The following is a 16438-nucleotide window of genomic DNA, read 5'->3' on the forward strand; positions in this document are numbered from 1 at the left end:
CTATGGAGATATGAAGATGGTAGTTTTTACATCATTTCGGAGTTTTCAAGGATTATCCTTTTACATGTGCTACTGAGTAATGATGGTATTTAAGAATTCATGAGTTCTCATAGTAGCCTGTCAATTTTCATAGTAATCATGGTATTTAAGAATTGAGTTCTCATAGTAGCCTGTCAATTTTCATACGCCACACCATGAACTGGTCATGATTTTTACAAAGAATAATTCCAATGTTCCCTCGAAAGTTTTATATTGAATCAACTAATAAAAAAAAAACTTTATTTTTTAGTCCCCGAGACCTTTGAAATCTGAATATATAAAATCTTGAGATAAAGTTTTCTACTTTCAATTAAAGATCTAAATGACATCATATGCATTTTTTTATGTATCAACCAAAAAATACATGTAAATTCTTAAATTATAGAGCTCATTAATTTTATTTTATTTTACTTTATGTAATTTTTTTATGGGTTAAGCATTATATACATCGTATTTGAGTGTCAACATTAATTGATTTTATTAAATATATTGTTGCCTTCTTAATTATTTAACTTTTTAGTTAATTTTTAAGTTACATTATGCTTTTCTTTATTTTTAAAGTAAATCGTATTGAAATATATATATATTGATTTTGTTTAATTAAATCTTAAGTACGTAGTTGATCCACTTCTATATAAATTGAACATAATTCTTTTTGCAGTCTCTTCTATCATTTTACTCACATTAATGTCATTTCTCTTTTCAAATATAAAACTGCTTTCAATTAATAAGAACATCTATACGAATAATCTAACGAGGCTTTTACTTATAAAATGGAAGACGTGCGTCATGTAATTTTATATATATATATATATAGGCATCCAGCTTGGTTACTTTTCGTATGCTCCTTCTCTTACACGGAAGGAAAAATCAAAGAAAACCTTTTCCTCTTGAGTCATTATTAAAACGAGCAGCTACTGCTAATCATCATAAATTGAGACGTCAAGTGATTTAATTTCGTCTTAAACCTGGAAATAGTCGAGGCACATGCCTCAAAGAAGAGTCAGAGGATTCAATCGGAACGCCAGGGATTTGGTGACGACTGATCTACTAGACGATTCCATTAATCGTATTGATTATGTCTACAAGCCGTATAAATGATGGTATAAACAAGTGAAAAACGTATATCAGTACAGTTATTACCAGGTCCAATTGACAGATTCTCCATTGTAACAGTGCATAACTTGGAATTTAATCTCCAAACGTTTCATTTTACCTGAATGTTTCCATTTTTGTCGGGCTGACAAAAGGTCTGCACAATTATGAATTTAAAATTAGTGCAGCCTGTTAAGGTCATGCCAGCCAGCTTTAATTTGTTTTCACCAATTACAACTTCCCATATTGATTAGTATAATAATAATAATGCTAAGCTGAACCTTTATTGACTGGTTTTTCTTCCTTAATTACTGTTCTTGTTTAACCACTCCCACATAACTTGGCGAATTAGATAAAATAAATACCTTAAAGTTTTGAACTTTAACCACGTGGTAGAGTATAATATTGATTTTTTTGACTTCGTGGCACAAAAAGATATCACCACCGAAAAATTAAAAAAAAAAAAAAACATTAGGATTGTCAATGGAAAACATCCCATAGCTGTTTATCAACGAAAACTTAATGAAAAATTTATGATAGTAATTTTCAACGAAAATGATAATGGAATAAAAAAAAAAATTCCATCAACAATTCTATCTGTCAAATTCTCGACATAATTTTCATCAATGAAATTTAACTCAACGGTTCTCTATCTCCCTTTTCCTTTTCTTTTCTATTCAAACCCTAACCCTAATTTCTTCAAATTTCCAACATTTCCCTTTAAAAATTCAACCACCCAACTTGTCGGTCCCGACACAACCTCCCTCCCTTCATTCTGTTTCTTGTCAAGCTTCAATTCACCAAATAAGAAAACTCATTTATTTTTGTTTTCACTGAAAAGTTAGCAAGATTTTCACAGAGATGACCAGAAAAATGAATAGAAGCAGAGAGAAATTCTGCAGTGCAGAGGAAGAAGAAAAGGGTTATGTATTCTTTTCTTAGTCACAGTTTACTAACACCATTACATTTCTTTTATATCAACTATGATTAGAAGCTTGTTTACGTAATCTAACCAACAATAACAGACTTTCTTAACTGTCTAACAATAGTAACAATTTTCTAACCATTTTATTCTCTATTCTCTAGACATGTGGCAGAAGTAGGGCCTTTGATATCTTGACATTCCCCCTCAATTGCATGCTTGGAGGAACCAAGCATAAGATTGGAACAGTGACGCCGAAATAAAGGAGTGGAAAGACCTTTAGTTAGGATATCAACAAACTGATCAGATGATCATCAGTTTCAACACCTTCAAGATCAGAATCTGCATCAAATCAACTTGGACACTTTCTTGAGCCATCAACAAATCCTAAAATACCATGACTCTCAAGGAGAATTTGCATCTGAAAGTGCCATATGAGATTATTTGTATCATCAACCTTGACTGTCACAACAGTAAAAACCGTAGAAAGCAAACAGGTAATAGAAGATTGAACAATTTGAAGTTGAGAAGTAGTCACTAGTTTTAGAGTGCAAGAGATAGAAAAGAAGAGAATCAAAGATTGAGAAGGAAGAATCTTACAGGAAGTTGAAGATTTGAAGACGAATTTTTCAATTTGACAATATATCAAACAGATTATAGACAGATCGATTATTATGAAAGAATTGTTTAGATAAGGAGATAATAATGCCACAAACAGAGATTAGCAAGATATTAGAAGCAGAAGATCACAAGATCACAAGATGTTAAGAATTCTAAGCTCTGATACCATGAAAAGTTAGCAAGATTTTCACAGAGATGAACAGAGAAATGAATAGAAGCAGAAAGAAATTCTGCAGTGCAGAGGAAGAAGAAAGGGCTTCTGTATTCTTTTCTTATTCACAGTTTACTAACACCATTACATTTCTTTTATATCAACTATGATTAGAAGCTTGTTTACGTAATCTAACCAACAATAATAGACTTTCTTAACTGTCTAACAATATTAACAATTTTCTAACCATTTTATTCTCTATTCTCTAGACATGTGGCAGAAGTAGGGCCTTTGATATCTTGACAGTAACACCCATTTATGTTTGAAGTTAATTTATTCAAAATTTATTTGTTGAATTTATAATTTGCAAGTATATTTAAGTGTTTTACTTGTTATATAATGATAATTAATTTGTTGTATTAATGTATGCTTTATATTTTGAGGTTTGTTTGAAATTTGAGAGAAATATATTTAATTTGTGACTTGATAAAATTGAGTTTGATTTTTTCACTTAGATATGTTAAAATTGAAGAAGTGATGGATAATTTAATGGGTACCAATTATTTTTTATTAATTTTATAGTTAAGTTGGAAATTTGAATTCTTTGAATTTCTCGGGCTATGTGAAGATTTTGTTTATAATAGTTTAAAATAACTTAGAAGATAAATGTTATTTTTTTATTTATTTGCTAGGCAAATTAGTGCAAAGCTAGTTTTATATTATTTTTCTAATGGATTTTCTGTTTGGTAAACATAATAGGTGATTCCCTTCTTGTAAAGATATCATGCCTCCCAACAAACATAGTAGGTGATTCAAAACTCATCACTTTCTAATCTAGTAGGACTAATCAACTGCTTGATATCATTTTATGCTTTCTTTTCTATCTTTGTTTTTTTAACTAGCTATTTGATATATTTCTATTGTGAATTTTTTTTTAGGTTTAATAAGTTTCTTAATATTTACAGCTTATGAAGAGGACCCAATTGATACTAAAATTCAGCTTGCTATGCGGGAATGCTTCTTTTTTTGTCAACTTTTCCTCGTTTAATTTTCTTGTGTGTCTCTCTATGTCAATATCATTGTTCATGCATGTATTTGTACTTAAAATATTAAATAGGTCTATTTGATGAACAACATTAACTTCCTGAACAAATTTTACTAAGATATGCCATTTGAATTTTAGTTGAGAAGAATGACATTTAACCTTGTTATTAGCATGCAATTGTTAAGTTTTCATATTCCAATTCAGAGTTTATGGACGTGAATATAATTGGTTCCATGTTGTTGTTTAGGATTTAGGGTAGTATGATTGTTGTGATTGGGGATCATATGATACATTAATGAAGAAAATGCAATCTCTAACAAAATCACCAATGAAAAATTTGTTACATTTTTCAATGCTGACAAATAAAAAGCTACGAGAAACTTTTTATGATAGTTTTTCATTGATAATTCTATCGGCAATGCTATTACCAATGTAATTTTGTCTAACAATCTATTAAATATTCTGTTGATATTTTTTTAATTTTCTGATAGTGAATGAGATAAAAACTCCAGGTGTAGAGCACTAATCCTTGTATTTGAAAAAAAACAGGGCAGCATTCAAACTTTAGCTCATAGTCAATTCGGAAGTGTTTGTTTCACATTGATAGACGGTGAATGGATGCATCAGAAAATACTTGATGGATGTCAAGTGCCTTCACATTTACTTGGTTTGGCAATATTAAAAAGGCAAGTAGGGGAGACTGGAGAGGATAGCACAGCATGTTTCTATTAATGGTTTGACACGGTGTTGGTGTCATATAGGCCACACGATGAAGCCCTTGAATCCATGTGCTTTAACAATAGCATATCACTAAATATTCAAAAATTTATTTCCAAACCACTTCAGCGATGCTAGCAATTTATTTCCAGGGTAGCACAACATGTTTCCAATGCATTCCAGCCTCAACCTTAAGGTCACATATGAAAGTCAAGGTCAACGGTAAGAAGGGTGCCAAGCCGCTCTCCAAGTTGGGTTTGGTCGAGTCAATATTTTAGCCAGGCTAGCTCAACTTGTCTACTTTGGTAGATTTAGAACTTGTTCACACGGGTCAAATAAACTGATCTGTGGTATCCAGCTCGAAACTTTGACGTCTGTTGAATAACAAAAGAAGGGTTTTTTTTGCTCTTTATAATAATGCCCACGCCATGAAGAAAAACAGGCGACTTCCTTAAGGTGGTTGCATTGCTGTGGGATTTTTGAGCTTCAAGATATCCACTCCTTGAGCTAATTACTGGAAGGGTAAATCATATACTAAAGAGAAAAGCAACAGGTAAAGACCGAAAGAGTTAAATTTTGAAACTCACTTGAGGCTCGCCTTCAAACTTTAAGATAGTCAAGGAGATAAAAATTTATGAGGGTTTCCATGACGAGGAGAGTAAGGTTCAAATTGACTTAGTCAAAAAGGATGGTGTATATTGGATTCAGTAGAGGAGCTTGACTTGACTTCGATTCATGTAATTAAGGTTCAGAATGACATTGTCACAAAGAATGAAGTTGGGTTTGGTAGAGGAGCTTGACCTGACTTTGATTGATGTAATGAAGGACTAAAAATCAACCCTTTTTCAAGCTGCGCTTGAGTGAAATATCTAAAGGGACCATATATTTTCCTCATCATTTAAAACAAAATGGTGGTGTTCTTGTTATCTATTTATCAGCCACAAGTTTTTGTCATGAAAATTTGAAAACAAGAAAAGGGATGGAAGAAGAAAGGTGATCGTTCATATCTGAAATATTTGGAAAAAGAAGAAGAAGAAGAAGAAGCAAAAACAAAAGACATCTGAAATATTTACCTACGCGCTCATTGTCAGTTGCTCGAAGAAAATTATTAGTTATCCCAGTATATAAATAGAGTAATATTTATCTTTTCTTCCTCTCTTTTTTTTCCCCTTGAACATCATACATAGAGTAATTTGATGGTAATCAATGAAAATCATACATACTCTCTTGCTCTATAATCAGTGTCTGGATCTGATGTTAATTAACACCTATTTCAAGGGTACCGGTGCTGCATTACATGATGCCGGTGCTGCATTACATGATGCATTTTTATGGTTTTATAATCTGATTCAACTACTGTATTGATTTAGCTGTCGACCAAGAAAAAAAATATTCATCTAGCTCAGCATTGAATAGATTAAAAATGTGAATAGATAAAGCCATCAAGAAGTCTCCAACTTGCTAACCCACCAAAAGAAAGATTAGATTTCCACTTCTGCCCCATGTTTCTATCATCAAAGCAAAATAAGCTTTAGAAAAAGAAAAAAAAAAAAGAGTAAAACCTTTCCCTTTGTTTGTATCTCTCCCTACCTTGAAACTATCAAAAGTCAAATAAATTATTGTAAGCATTGAAATTATTGAAAAGGTCTGTAGATGGAGTGCTTGGAGAATTTATGCGTGGCCAAACAAAGGTTGAAGGACTAGGCATGAAACTACCCTCAATAAAATTCCTGTTACCATGAAGAATAGGACTCAAATCATGGAAGAAGCTAACCGAGTTTTGATCAGGAGAGAAGAAGTTTGGTGGTATTGGAGGAAGTGAAGCTGGCCCAGGAGACAGAATTCCAGGACCCAAACTTGGTCTCTCCATTACTCGATCAATCTCCATGATCCCTTCAACATAACCCAAATCTCCGCCTAGCTGCTGCTGCTTTTGCTGATCTTTGGGTGAGTTGGCCTTCTCAATTGTAGCAAACCTTGCTGCAGGCGATATTGCACCACAATCATCATTAAAGGGATTGGAGGAGGTTGATGTTGATGAGGAGCCTGTGAGACGTTGAACTAGGGTCATGAAGTCATTAGGGTTTGTATGAATCACCTTAGGTGACACTGTATAGATTATCACGGGAGGGCGTTGCTGTGTTGGTGGTTGATTCTGTGGTTGCTGTTGGAATGGTTGCGGTGCTACTGGTGGTTTTCTGATCTTGTGTGAATCTTTGCGGATTTTCAAAGCTGGTGGTCTAGGACCTTGCAATTCTTTTCTTGGTGATCTACTGATAGGGAAGTCTGATGAATCCATGCTGAATCCTGAATGGTGAACAAGAAGGAACAAAAGGAGATTGGGATGATGGTACTGAGGAGGAGAAGGAGGAGGACAAAAGCATTATTGTTGTGCTGTAAATTATAAGGGGAACATAGGGGGAAGGACATTGAAATACTTGAAGGAGAGCAAGTCAATGGAAATTAATAATGGGATTAATTAAATACCATTGGAAGATGACAAAAGTAAAGATTGGCTACTTCTGTAGTGATTTTCAACTAATTAAGAAGTGGCCGGTTTCGTGGTGTTAATAATGTTTGAACGTGTCCAAGTTTTTTTTCCGAGAGGGATGTCAGACGTGGAAGGAGTCATTTGACAAGTGAGACCAAGCCTCAGTGACGTGGGATGTGCATGTCCATGTAAGCAAATCTACGAGTAAAGTAAAAGAGGGGTGGGGATCAAAATGTTCGAACAGCTACATAAAACCTTTTTAACCTGTTACAGAGGGGTTCATTAACTCTACAGGAAAGACGAGCAATCTAACTTTCCTAGGATTAGTACTGTGTCGTAACTTACTCATGGTGTGAGCTTGGCATCATAGCTGTCTCGTCTCTAGGTTCTCATATAAGGAGAAAACGGCTGTGGGTACTAGTGGAGTGCACCAAAATGTGAATGGCTGTGCAGGTTTATTGTCTGTATGTAGACATCATGGTAGTGGTCCAGTGGACGACTATTTCGTCTCTGCCGCATCCATTAAATTATTTCCTCATATATAATCCGGATTTTTTTTTAATAATTATTGCTAATAAACTCAAATTTAATAAATTTTAATTTTTTTTTAAAGCTTATATATAAACTCACGATCTCAAATAATATGCCTAGGCTTATTAAGATTTCTAAACTAAGAGCATGTTTGAGAGTGTGGTTGCGGTTGTTTTTCAAAATGTTTTTTACTTGAAATACATCAAAACAATATTTTTTTATTTTTTAAAAATTATTTTTGATATTAGTATATCAAAATGATCTGAAAACACCAAAAAAATATTAATTTGAAACAAATAAAAAAAATTTATTTTTTTTCAAAAATATTTTTAAAACGCAAAAATAAACAGAACCTAAGCATACCATGTAAATTTTAACAATTAAATAAATATTATAATAAAATAATTATACCATAAAATTAAAGAAAGACCAAACAAAAAGCACTCCACGTCAAGTACAAGCATGTGTGTTTTATTTGTGTGTTTATTGGTTCGTGTAGGGGCTTTAAGGTGCCTAATTTTCAAATAAACGAACTTGGCTGACTTTATGCCCTTTTTCTTCGATTGTTTCTTGTTTTAAAATTCATAGATTTGTTAGAGATACTTTATCATAAATATTTTTACACCACATCAATCGTTTGATTGAATTAATTTTTATAAATAAATATATTTGTTTCTTTGATTGATGAATATGTTTTATTGATAAAATAATCATTTGTTAATTTTTATTGATGAATTTTTATAATTAAACCTTTCGAACCGGCCCATGACAGTCTCACTTTATTGCTTGTCACACACATTAATTTCACATATATAATAAAATCATTTCAACTCAATATACATACATATGCAAATCAATATCGTCGCCCAACTTACGATTACAACATTAACTTGACCAGAGGACGTCTTTTATTTAAGCATCAAACTTATATAGCAAAATATTTCTGCAGTGGGTAGTCTAAAAAAAGGATGTGTATAGTTTAGTTAATTATATCCTTCTCGGTAGGAAGGACAATTAAGGTAAAATAATAATACAAAAAAAAAAAAAAAAAACTAGGATTAGGATTACAAAGATATAGCAAATTGGTGCTCCATTCCTTCGAGATCACATGGCTCCCCCAGCATACAAATTTGAAGCAGTCAAAGTTGGAAATTTCTTTTACAAGCTTCTTGCCTGCAATGGAGTTCTCATTGATCTTCCAAGAAGCTCATGCTTATTTTGACTTTGAGTTAGTTTAGTATCGTGATAGTGGTTATTTTTTAATATGTTTTTTATTTGAAAATATATTATAATAATATATTTTTTTTATTTTTAAAAATTTATTTTTAATATAAACACATTAAAACGATATGAAAATATAGGAAAAAAATAATTTAAAATAACAAAATCACAAAAAATTTAATTTTTTTCAAAATTGTTTTTGAAAAGAAATTGTTTTTCTCTATTTGATGATAAAAATCAGCGTTCCAGCTACGTACAACCATTCTAATTTCTGCCCTTTTTTATAAAGGTGTTTGGTAACCTGTCATAATGTCATTTTCTGTATTTCTTCTTTGTCTCGTTAATTTCATTTCAATGATTTAGCCTTTGACTCGTTGCCCATTGGAAGTAAAAGGTGAAGAATCTCCATGTTCAACCACTAGTGTTCTGATACCTAGAAAGAACCTTCCATATAATTCTCCAAGTTATTTTTTTTTTTAATGTTATTACTAATATTTGGTTGTTCGTTAATACCAGGCGTCTGGTAATCGTGTGAACTGGATAAATCTTTTATTCTCACGACAAAAACATAATCACTTTAACCTCATGTGAGATCCGTCGATCGGCTTGCGTGATAACAATTATTTATAAAGTTTTTAAGAAATGGAGTTCTTCTTTTGAACAACATAAAACAAATATCATTAAAAAAAAACACAAGTAAGAAAGAAACAAGAATCTTAAGCAGGGCGGTTGTGTACTTGATAATTTCCTATGAAGTATGTTCAGCCCTAGTGACTATAATTTATTTGATTAGTATGTGATAGAGATGGCTACCTTTCATTGTATATCCATGGAAGCTCCTGATGAATAAAAAAACAATAATAAAAATATTATATGTTTTTTAAGTAAAGAGAATTACTAAATAATTTTAATTAAAATTCATATCACAAACAAAATCCGTACTTGATATTCCATGTTCCTCTTTAATTTCTGGCCCGTTTTGAGATTCTTCTTGAGGCAAAAAAGTTTGGTAATCTTAAAATATTTAAGGTTATTAGTGTAAACTATACTATAAGTTAATTATGTCTTTTTAATAAAACAAACAACCTTTCATTTAAAATCTAAAAGTTATCATTTTACATGCCTTGCTTTTTAAAGTAAAATATAATATATATTTAATATTTTTTTATTAAAATCAATTTTCAATCTGAAAAGTTAAACAACTTAATTTAAAAATTCTTACCGTCAGAGACCAAGGAATGATATTTACCACAAAAAAATTCTGGCAATAAGCTATCCGACCACAGAACATTTATGATAACCAAATGGGCCTGGCTTCAAAATATCTATGATGTCAACTTAAGGGGAAAGTCAAACCCAACTCTCTTTGTTTCTGAGCCTGCTAATCACAGCAGCCCATCATGGCGAAAGCACCAATTCCGTGAGGATCCAGGAATTGTGCTCTGACTCAGTAATTAAGCTCTTGAATCTTGATCAAGATGGTATACAAATTAATCTTGATCCAGGAACTTTTCCTTGGCTGATCTGAATTGTTATAGTTTATAGGCAGATGTGAGGGTAGAGCGTACTGAGCAGAGCGGAAAATTATCAATATTTTTAGAGTGATTTAAGATCTATTATAAATATATATTGTGTAATCCTAGATTAATGCAGTTCATTACTTCTTAGATATAAATATGTTGTTGAACTATGTTAAATCTTGTATTCTTTCATAAATTTCACAACATTGATGCTCAAGGATCATATGACATAATCCCACCCCACCTTTCCGGAGATTAAATATCGACCATTTTTCTTCTCTTTCTTTCTTTTCTTTATTTTTTAATAAAAAAAAACCCTGTTGTATGAATATTTTGTCAAGTAATAGGGCGATTGCATGTAAGAGCGACGAAACTGCCAATCTCTTCCTTGAATTTCCTCGAACGGAAACCAGAAAGATAACTTTAACCAACAAAGAGCAACGATTTGCGGTCTATGGAAGCAAATATTTTGAAAAATCTTCGATATACCCCATCTCAAATATGTACGTATGAAATTATATCAGGCGAGCACCATGCACGTGTCTTTGATTTTCCTAGACCTTGTTACTGGGACACATTGAACATGATGCTCATTAATGCACGGTCTTTAATTAGGGTTATAGAGCCACGTACCCACACATTCAACATGCTACCAGAAATCAGAAGAAAATGAGTCGTGGAAGCTAGCTGCTTATCAATTTGTTAACCCATGCTATATGTATATATTATTTCTGCGAATTAATTTGATTTCATATGGATATGATCATATATGAAAGTGACGCAAAACCTCCCACGTGATCCTAATGCTCTCTCGATATCAGACCCTAGCTACCTGATCGGTGCATTTTCCTTTAATTAATTTGTTTCTGTGTCAGTGATGACGTTTTCTGGTTGTAGTTGGCGGCGGTGGTAATCTTGGAGGAAAACGGAATAAGGTAAGGGGTGTGTCTATATACTACGGAAATGTTTGGGAACGCGGTTCAATCCGTGTTACTAAAAAATTTGAATTTTTTTTTATTTTGTTAAAATTTAATATGGTTTGTATGTTTTGGATCGTTTTGATGTGCTGATATCAAAAATAATTTTAAAAAAATAAAAAAACATCATTGACATGTATTTTGACACGAAAAGTTATTTGAAAAGCACTCACAACTACACTGCTAAACACGCTCATTGAGGAGTCTTCGTTTTAATGCAAGTGGAAAATATTGTTGGGTGGTGTGCGTTGGTGAATCCTTGTAGCTACAAGGAGAAATGAGACCTTATTACGTGACATCTGAGTAAAGCTAAAACCACGTACATGGCGTAGCCAGATCCTTTTAAACTCATTTATTATTTTTTGTAGTTGTTTTTTAAAATGTTTTTTTATTAAAATAATGTATTTTTTTATTTTTTTAAAATTTATTTTTAATGTTAGCATATTAAAACGATTTTAAAAAACTAAAAATATTAATTTAAAATAAATTTTTTTAAAATACTTTTGAAATACAAAAACAAATATATTTTTAATTAAAAAACAATACTAATAAAAGTCTGCAATGCGAGAATTGCTAGTGTAAATGTTTAACAATATTATGGTAAAGACCTCGATCCTTCCCAATCTCTCCTTCTTGAATGTCATCATGATACTCAATAAAAAATGATTACACAAATGAAGAGTGACTCTTACTCCTAAAATACTATCAACACCTTCCATAGTTATGAGCAAATTCAATTGGAGATCTGCGTATGCATGTGACTGACGTCTCCGTCCACTGCTTTTCCCTCAGCAAGAGATATATACTGCTCGTTGAGGTGAAATATACGACCACTCAAACTTCCTAACGAAGTATATTAAGAATGAATATAAATATATTCAAGACTAATATATAACATTGAACATCATCAATTTCAATTAAAAAATCTAGACTGATGAATTATAGACCTGTCTTATCTTATATATGAGTATCTTATTTTTATTTTTATTTTTCAGTATCAATCATATTACACTCTACATTTCAGTACTATACATAAATTTTTATATTTGTTAAATTTATTGAGTCTATTTAGTAATAGAAATATTTTTTTCAATAAAAAATTAGAAAACATGTTCATTTATTAAAAATAAAGAATATTTTTTTATAAAAAATAAAAAACATGTCAAGATTATATCAATTTAAAATAAAAAATCAATACCATAATTTATATTTATGACAATATTATTATGAATTTTAATTTAATTTTATTGAGATTTAAAATTACACGAAAAGAATTTATTTATTAGCTCAAAAAAATAAAATATCTTATATTATATTTATAATTAAAAATGAATTTATGACGGTAATTAAACATGAAAATGAAAAAAATAATTTTAATGTTCTAAATTGTTAGGAAATACATGTATATAAAAGGAAAATATTTTATTATTGACTTTTATAATTTTAAAAAATATTATAAAAATATAAAACCTCTAAAATATGTTTAAAAACTAAATATAAATTTAAGAAATTAGTTTTGTTTCAATGATTTAGAAGGAAAGTTTTATGATGCATAAGGAGGTAATTGATAATAGTTATATTTTAAAAAATAAGATAATAAAATTCATAATTATAAAAAATAATAAGATTATTTTCATTTTAGATTTGATCTTAATAGGATGTCACTAGTTATTTTTTAAATACTATAAAATTTCTTGATTTATATAGAGAAATATTAAATTTAAACAAAAAATTTTAATTTCGCTTTTTTAATCATATTTTTTAAATTAAAATATTACTCTCTTCGAAAACAATCACATTAATCTTCACAAAATTCCAAAAGAATGTTAAAAGAAAATATGAATTCTCTCTAGCAATTCTGTATTAGTTTACCGTACAAAAAAGAATATGCAACGCACTTGATCGCTTGTTCTTAGCGTTGAGCCCAAGAGGCACGTTGACTTCGAAATAGGAGGGATTTATTAACGAGAATCGAGAATTGACGCGTGGCTATCACGATCCGCAACCCGAGATGTAGACCATGATTATCGACTAATTTGGTTGCTTACGATAAGAAAAATAATAAGTAAGGACCTTAACCGAGGAATTGAAGGAGAGGAAGGCATGCCACGTAACCGGATTATGCACGTGCAATGGCAGTGCAATAAGCGTGACCTTGACGCTTCCTCTTAATTTAGTTTCACTAACTGATTCATTCCCTTTTGTCATTTATTTATTTATTTTGGTTAAATCCCCATGAGAAGGTTCGCTGTGTCGAGTCCATCGTGCAAAATCTTTAAATTACCAAACTGTACATGTCCTAGTCACAACATATAATTGTAAAAGTTTTTGGTTTTGGTTATAAGAAAGAGAAGACTCTTTTAAATCCTTTTTTCTTTCATAGATGGATTTATTAGATTATCATCGTCACAAGCATTAAATTCTCTGTTTTTTTTTTTTAAAAAAGAATTTTACAGCTAGAATAGAATTTCTCTATTTCACAATGATTTGTTTAAATCTAATTTATACTCTCAAAACAAAGTTGCTTATTAAATATGATTTAGTGCTTTACAAATTATTAAATTAATGTGTTTTTAAATATTTTTTATAATTTTAATATATTAGTATTAAATTTTTTTTAAAAATCATTTATATATATTTTTTATTAAAAAATATGTCGACACGTTACCGGACACTACTCCAATTCAGCAAAAAAAACTACAATCCACGACACACAAGGACATATTGGTCATTTAAGCTCTCAGAGTCGGAAAAGGACAATGTTAAAATTATAAGAAGCTTTGACTTGTCGATTTCAATCACCATCTTGATGTGGCCAATGAGGAACTGCCATGTGAGGCAATAGAGCTTCAATGAGACAGCTCACTGTAACCATGACCGCACAAGCGCACACATGAACCCTACCTTCCTTAACCCAAACGGCTCGCAACCGACCACGTTTATATCAATCAAAATCATGCTGCAAAAAAAAAAAAAAAAAAAATCATGCTGCAACTCCCAAACGCCATATAATTTCTAGTCCCCACACACATGCCATTGCACTAACTCTCACACAATAGCACACCAATACACATCCTCTTATATCACCCCAAATCTCTCCCTTTCCTTCCATCAGATCAAACAAAAACGAGATATACAGTACTGTTTACGAACATGTACTCTGCTAGTGACCAGATGATGTTTCAATGCCCTCCTAGGCCATTTCCAATGGAGAGAAAATGGAAATCCAACATCGAAGTTGCTCCAAATTGCCCTCGTTGTGCTTCTCCGAACACGAAATTCTGCTACTACAACAACTACAGCTTGTCACAGCCTAGGTATTTTTGTAAGGGTTGTAGAAGGTATTGGACTAAAGGAGGGTCGCTAAGAAATGTTCCTGCAGGTGGTGGTTGTCGCAAGTATCGCAGAGCGAGGTCCTCTAAGATCTCGCAGAATGAACGTGCTGCTGTTTCGCTTGATTATAGTAGGGCTAATGAGACATTAGCTTGTTCCTCGAATAAAGACTCAGTGGCTCAACAAGATGGAGCCAATGGGTCCGATATTGATCTAGCTGCTGTTTTCTCTAAGTTCTTGAATCAAGACTTGAGTTATGGGCCCGAGTTTATTGGTGAAGAATTGCGTGATGAGGGCAGTGAGTTGGTTAATATATCGAATTCTTCAACCCCAATATCAGACAGCTACCAAAATGATCCGATGATGGAAAGCCTGAAGCGGTCTGATCTGACCCAAGAATCCAATTTACTTGAAGGGAGATCTCAGGTGCTTGTGGGAGAGAAGCAACAATTTGAAGAGGATCAGAGATTTCAAGAACTCATCGAAAGTCAAGACATGAATGCATTTGGGTTGCAAAATTTACTGATCGATGAAATTGTGCAAGATGCTTTGTGGTCTGATGATGCAACCTTGCCTCATGTTCCTAATTGGCAACCCATGGTACAATTGCAAGATTTTGATTCATTTTCAGTGGATGATCGTCTAAAGATTTCAGCCAATTTTACCAGCGACGATAATTGGAGTTCTTTTGATCTCTCGGGGTTTGAGGTTTTTCCAAGACCTTGATACATACTCTACTATATATTAACCTTTTTCGATTTTGTATTTTATGATCTTGCTCTTCTTTAAAGAAGCAAAATTTACTGTTAAATACCCATGAACATGAAAGATTATGGCATGGACATCATTGCACAAGGACTGAGAATGAAATGAAAAGATATTAGAGATATTTACTTTGTTTTCTCTTTGTTATTGATTTGGCTGTAATGGACGACGAAAAGAATTTTGCAGTGTCGAAACGAGAGTTCGAAAAGTATAGTTCTATAATTAAACCAGCATTGTATCCTACATGGAGGAATCATTTATACGTGGCTTAAAGAGAACTGTACATGCACAGTTATTAAAGCCTGAGGAGTTGACCCAAAATCTTATTTAGACTGGGTTTTATTTTAAAGATTAGGTTTCATTTTTACATTGACCTGATTAAATTAATGTGATTTTACAAGTTAGATTTTTTACTTGTTGACCCGATGGATCTAGTCAAGTCAAAATCAATAATTTTTTTAAAAATATTATTTTAAACAAATCATAAAATTAAGTTAACTATTAACCGGATAACTCATATCCTAGACCAGGTAATATCTCAAAGTCGATTGGGCTGAGAAATTAATATACTCTAGAAAATGAACCTAGTAAAAAAAAAAAAAACATTGCCGCAGCAAAAATCATACCCTAAACTAGTGCAGATCTCAAGTCAATTGGGCCAAAAAAATACACTAGAAAATGGGCCGATGAAGAAAAAAGCATTGGCCCAACAAAAATAAGCGATTGCCTAAATCATTTTGCAGAAATCATTTTCCCCTATGTCAATCAAAATTCTTTTTTGATTCTTAGTTTTTTACATTCGTGCTTAGTTAATAACGTTAGGAGGAAGGAAAAGTCGGACTGAATCTGACAATCACAGTAAGATATTAAACATGTCCACCTCTTACCTGAAATATAAACAAGTTCAGTTCCTTGTATGAAAGAGTTAGAAGTTCATTGGTTTTCGGGGAAGATATAGCCGCGTATATATCTTCTTCGCAGAGGCATTCTTCTTCTTCACAGAGGCATTC

General features: G+C 31.9%; 2 protein-coding genes across 2 annotated transcripts; one reads left to right on the plus strand and one right to left on the minus strand.

Moving 5' to 3' along the window:
- Nucleotides 1-5973: 5973 nt before the first annotated feature.
- Nucleotides 5974-7013, minus strand: LOC7466409 (nuclear speckle RNA-binding protein B). The gene has a single exon (XM_024595495.2). The coding sequence runs from the start codon at nucleotides 6887-6889 to the stop codon at nucleotides 6191-6193; it is 699 nt and encodes a 232-aa protein (XP_024451263.1). The 5' UTR covers nucleotides 6890-7013; the 3' UTR covers nucleotides 5974-6190.
- A 7326-nt stretch (nucleotides 7014-14339) lies between these two features.
- Nucleotides 14340-15562, plus strand: LOC7467828 (dof zinc finger protein DOF1.2). Its single transcript, XM_024596227.2, has one exon. It carries the CDS (start codon nucleotides 14484-14486, stop codon nucleotides 15387-15389), a length of 906 nt encoding a protein of 301 aa, XP_024451995.1. The 5' UTR covers nucleotides 14340-14483; the 3' UTR covers nucleotides 15390-15562.
- Nucleotides 15563-16438: the final 876 nt, after the last annotated feature.

Source organism: Populus trichocarpa, chromosome 2 (genome assembly GCF_000002775.5).
Source record: "Populus trichocarpa isolate Nisqually-1 chromosome 2, P.trichocarpa_v4.1, whole genome shotgun sequence".
Taxonomy (NCBI): Eukaryota; Viridiplantae; Streptophyta; class Magnoliopsida; order Malpighiales; family Salicaceae; genus Populus; species Populus trichocarpa.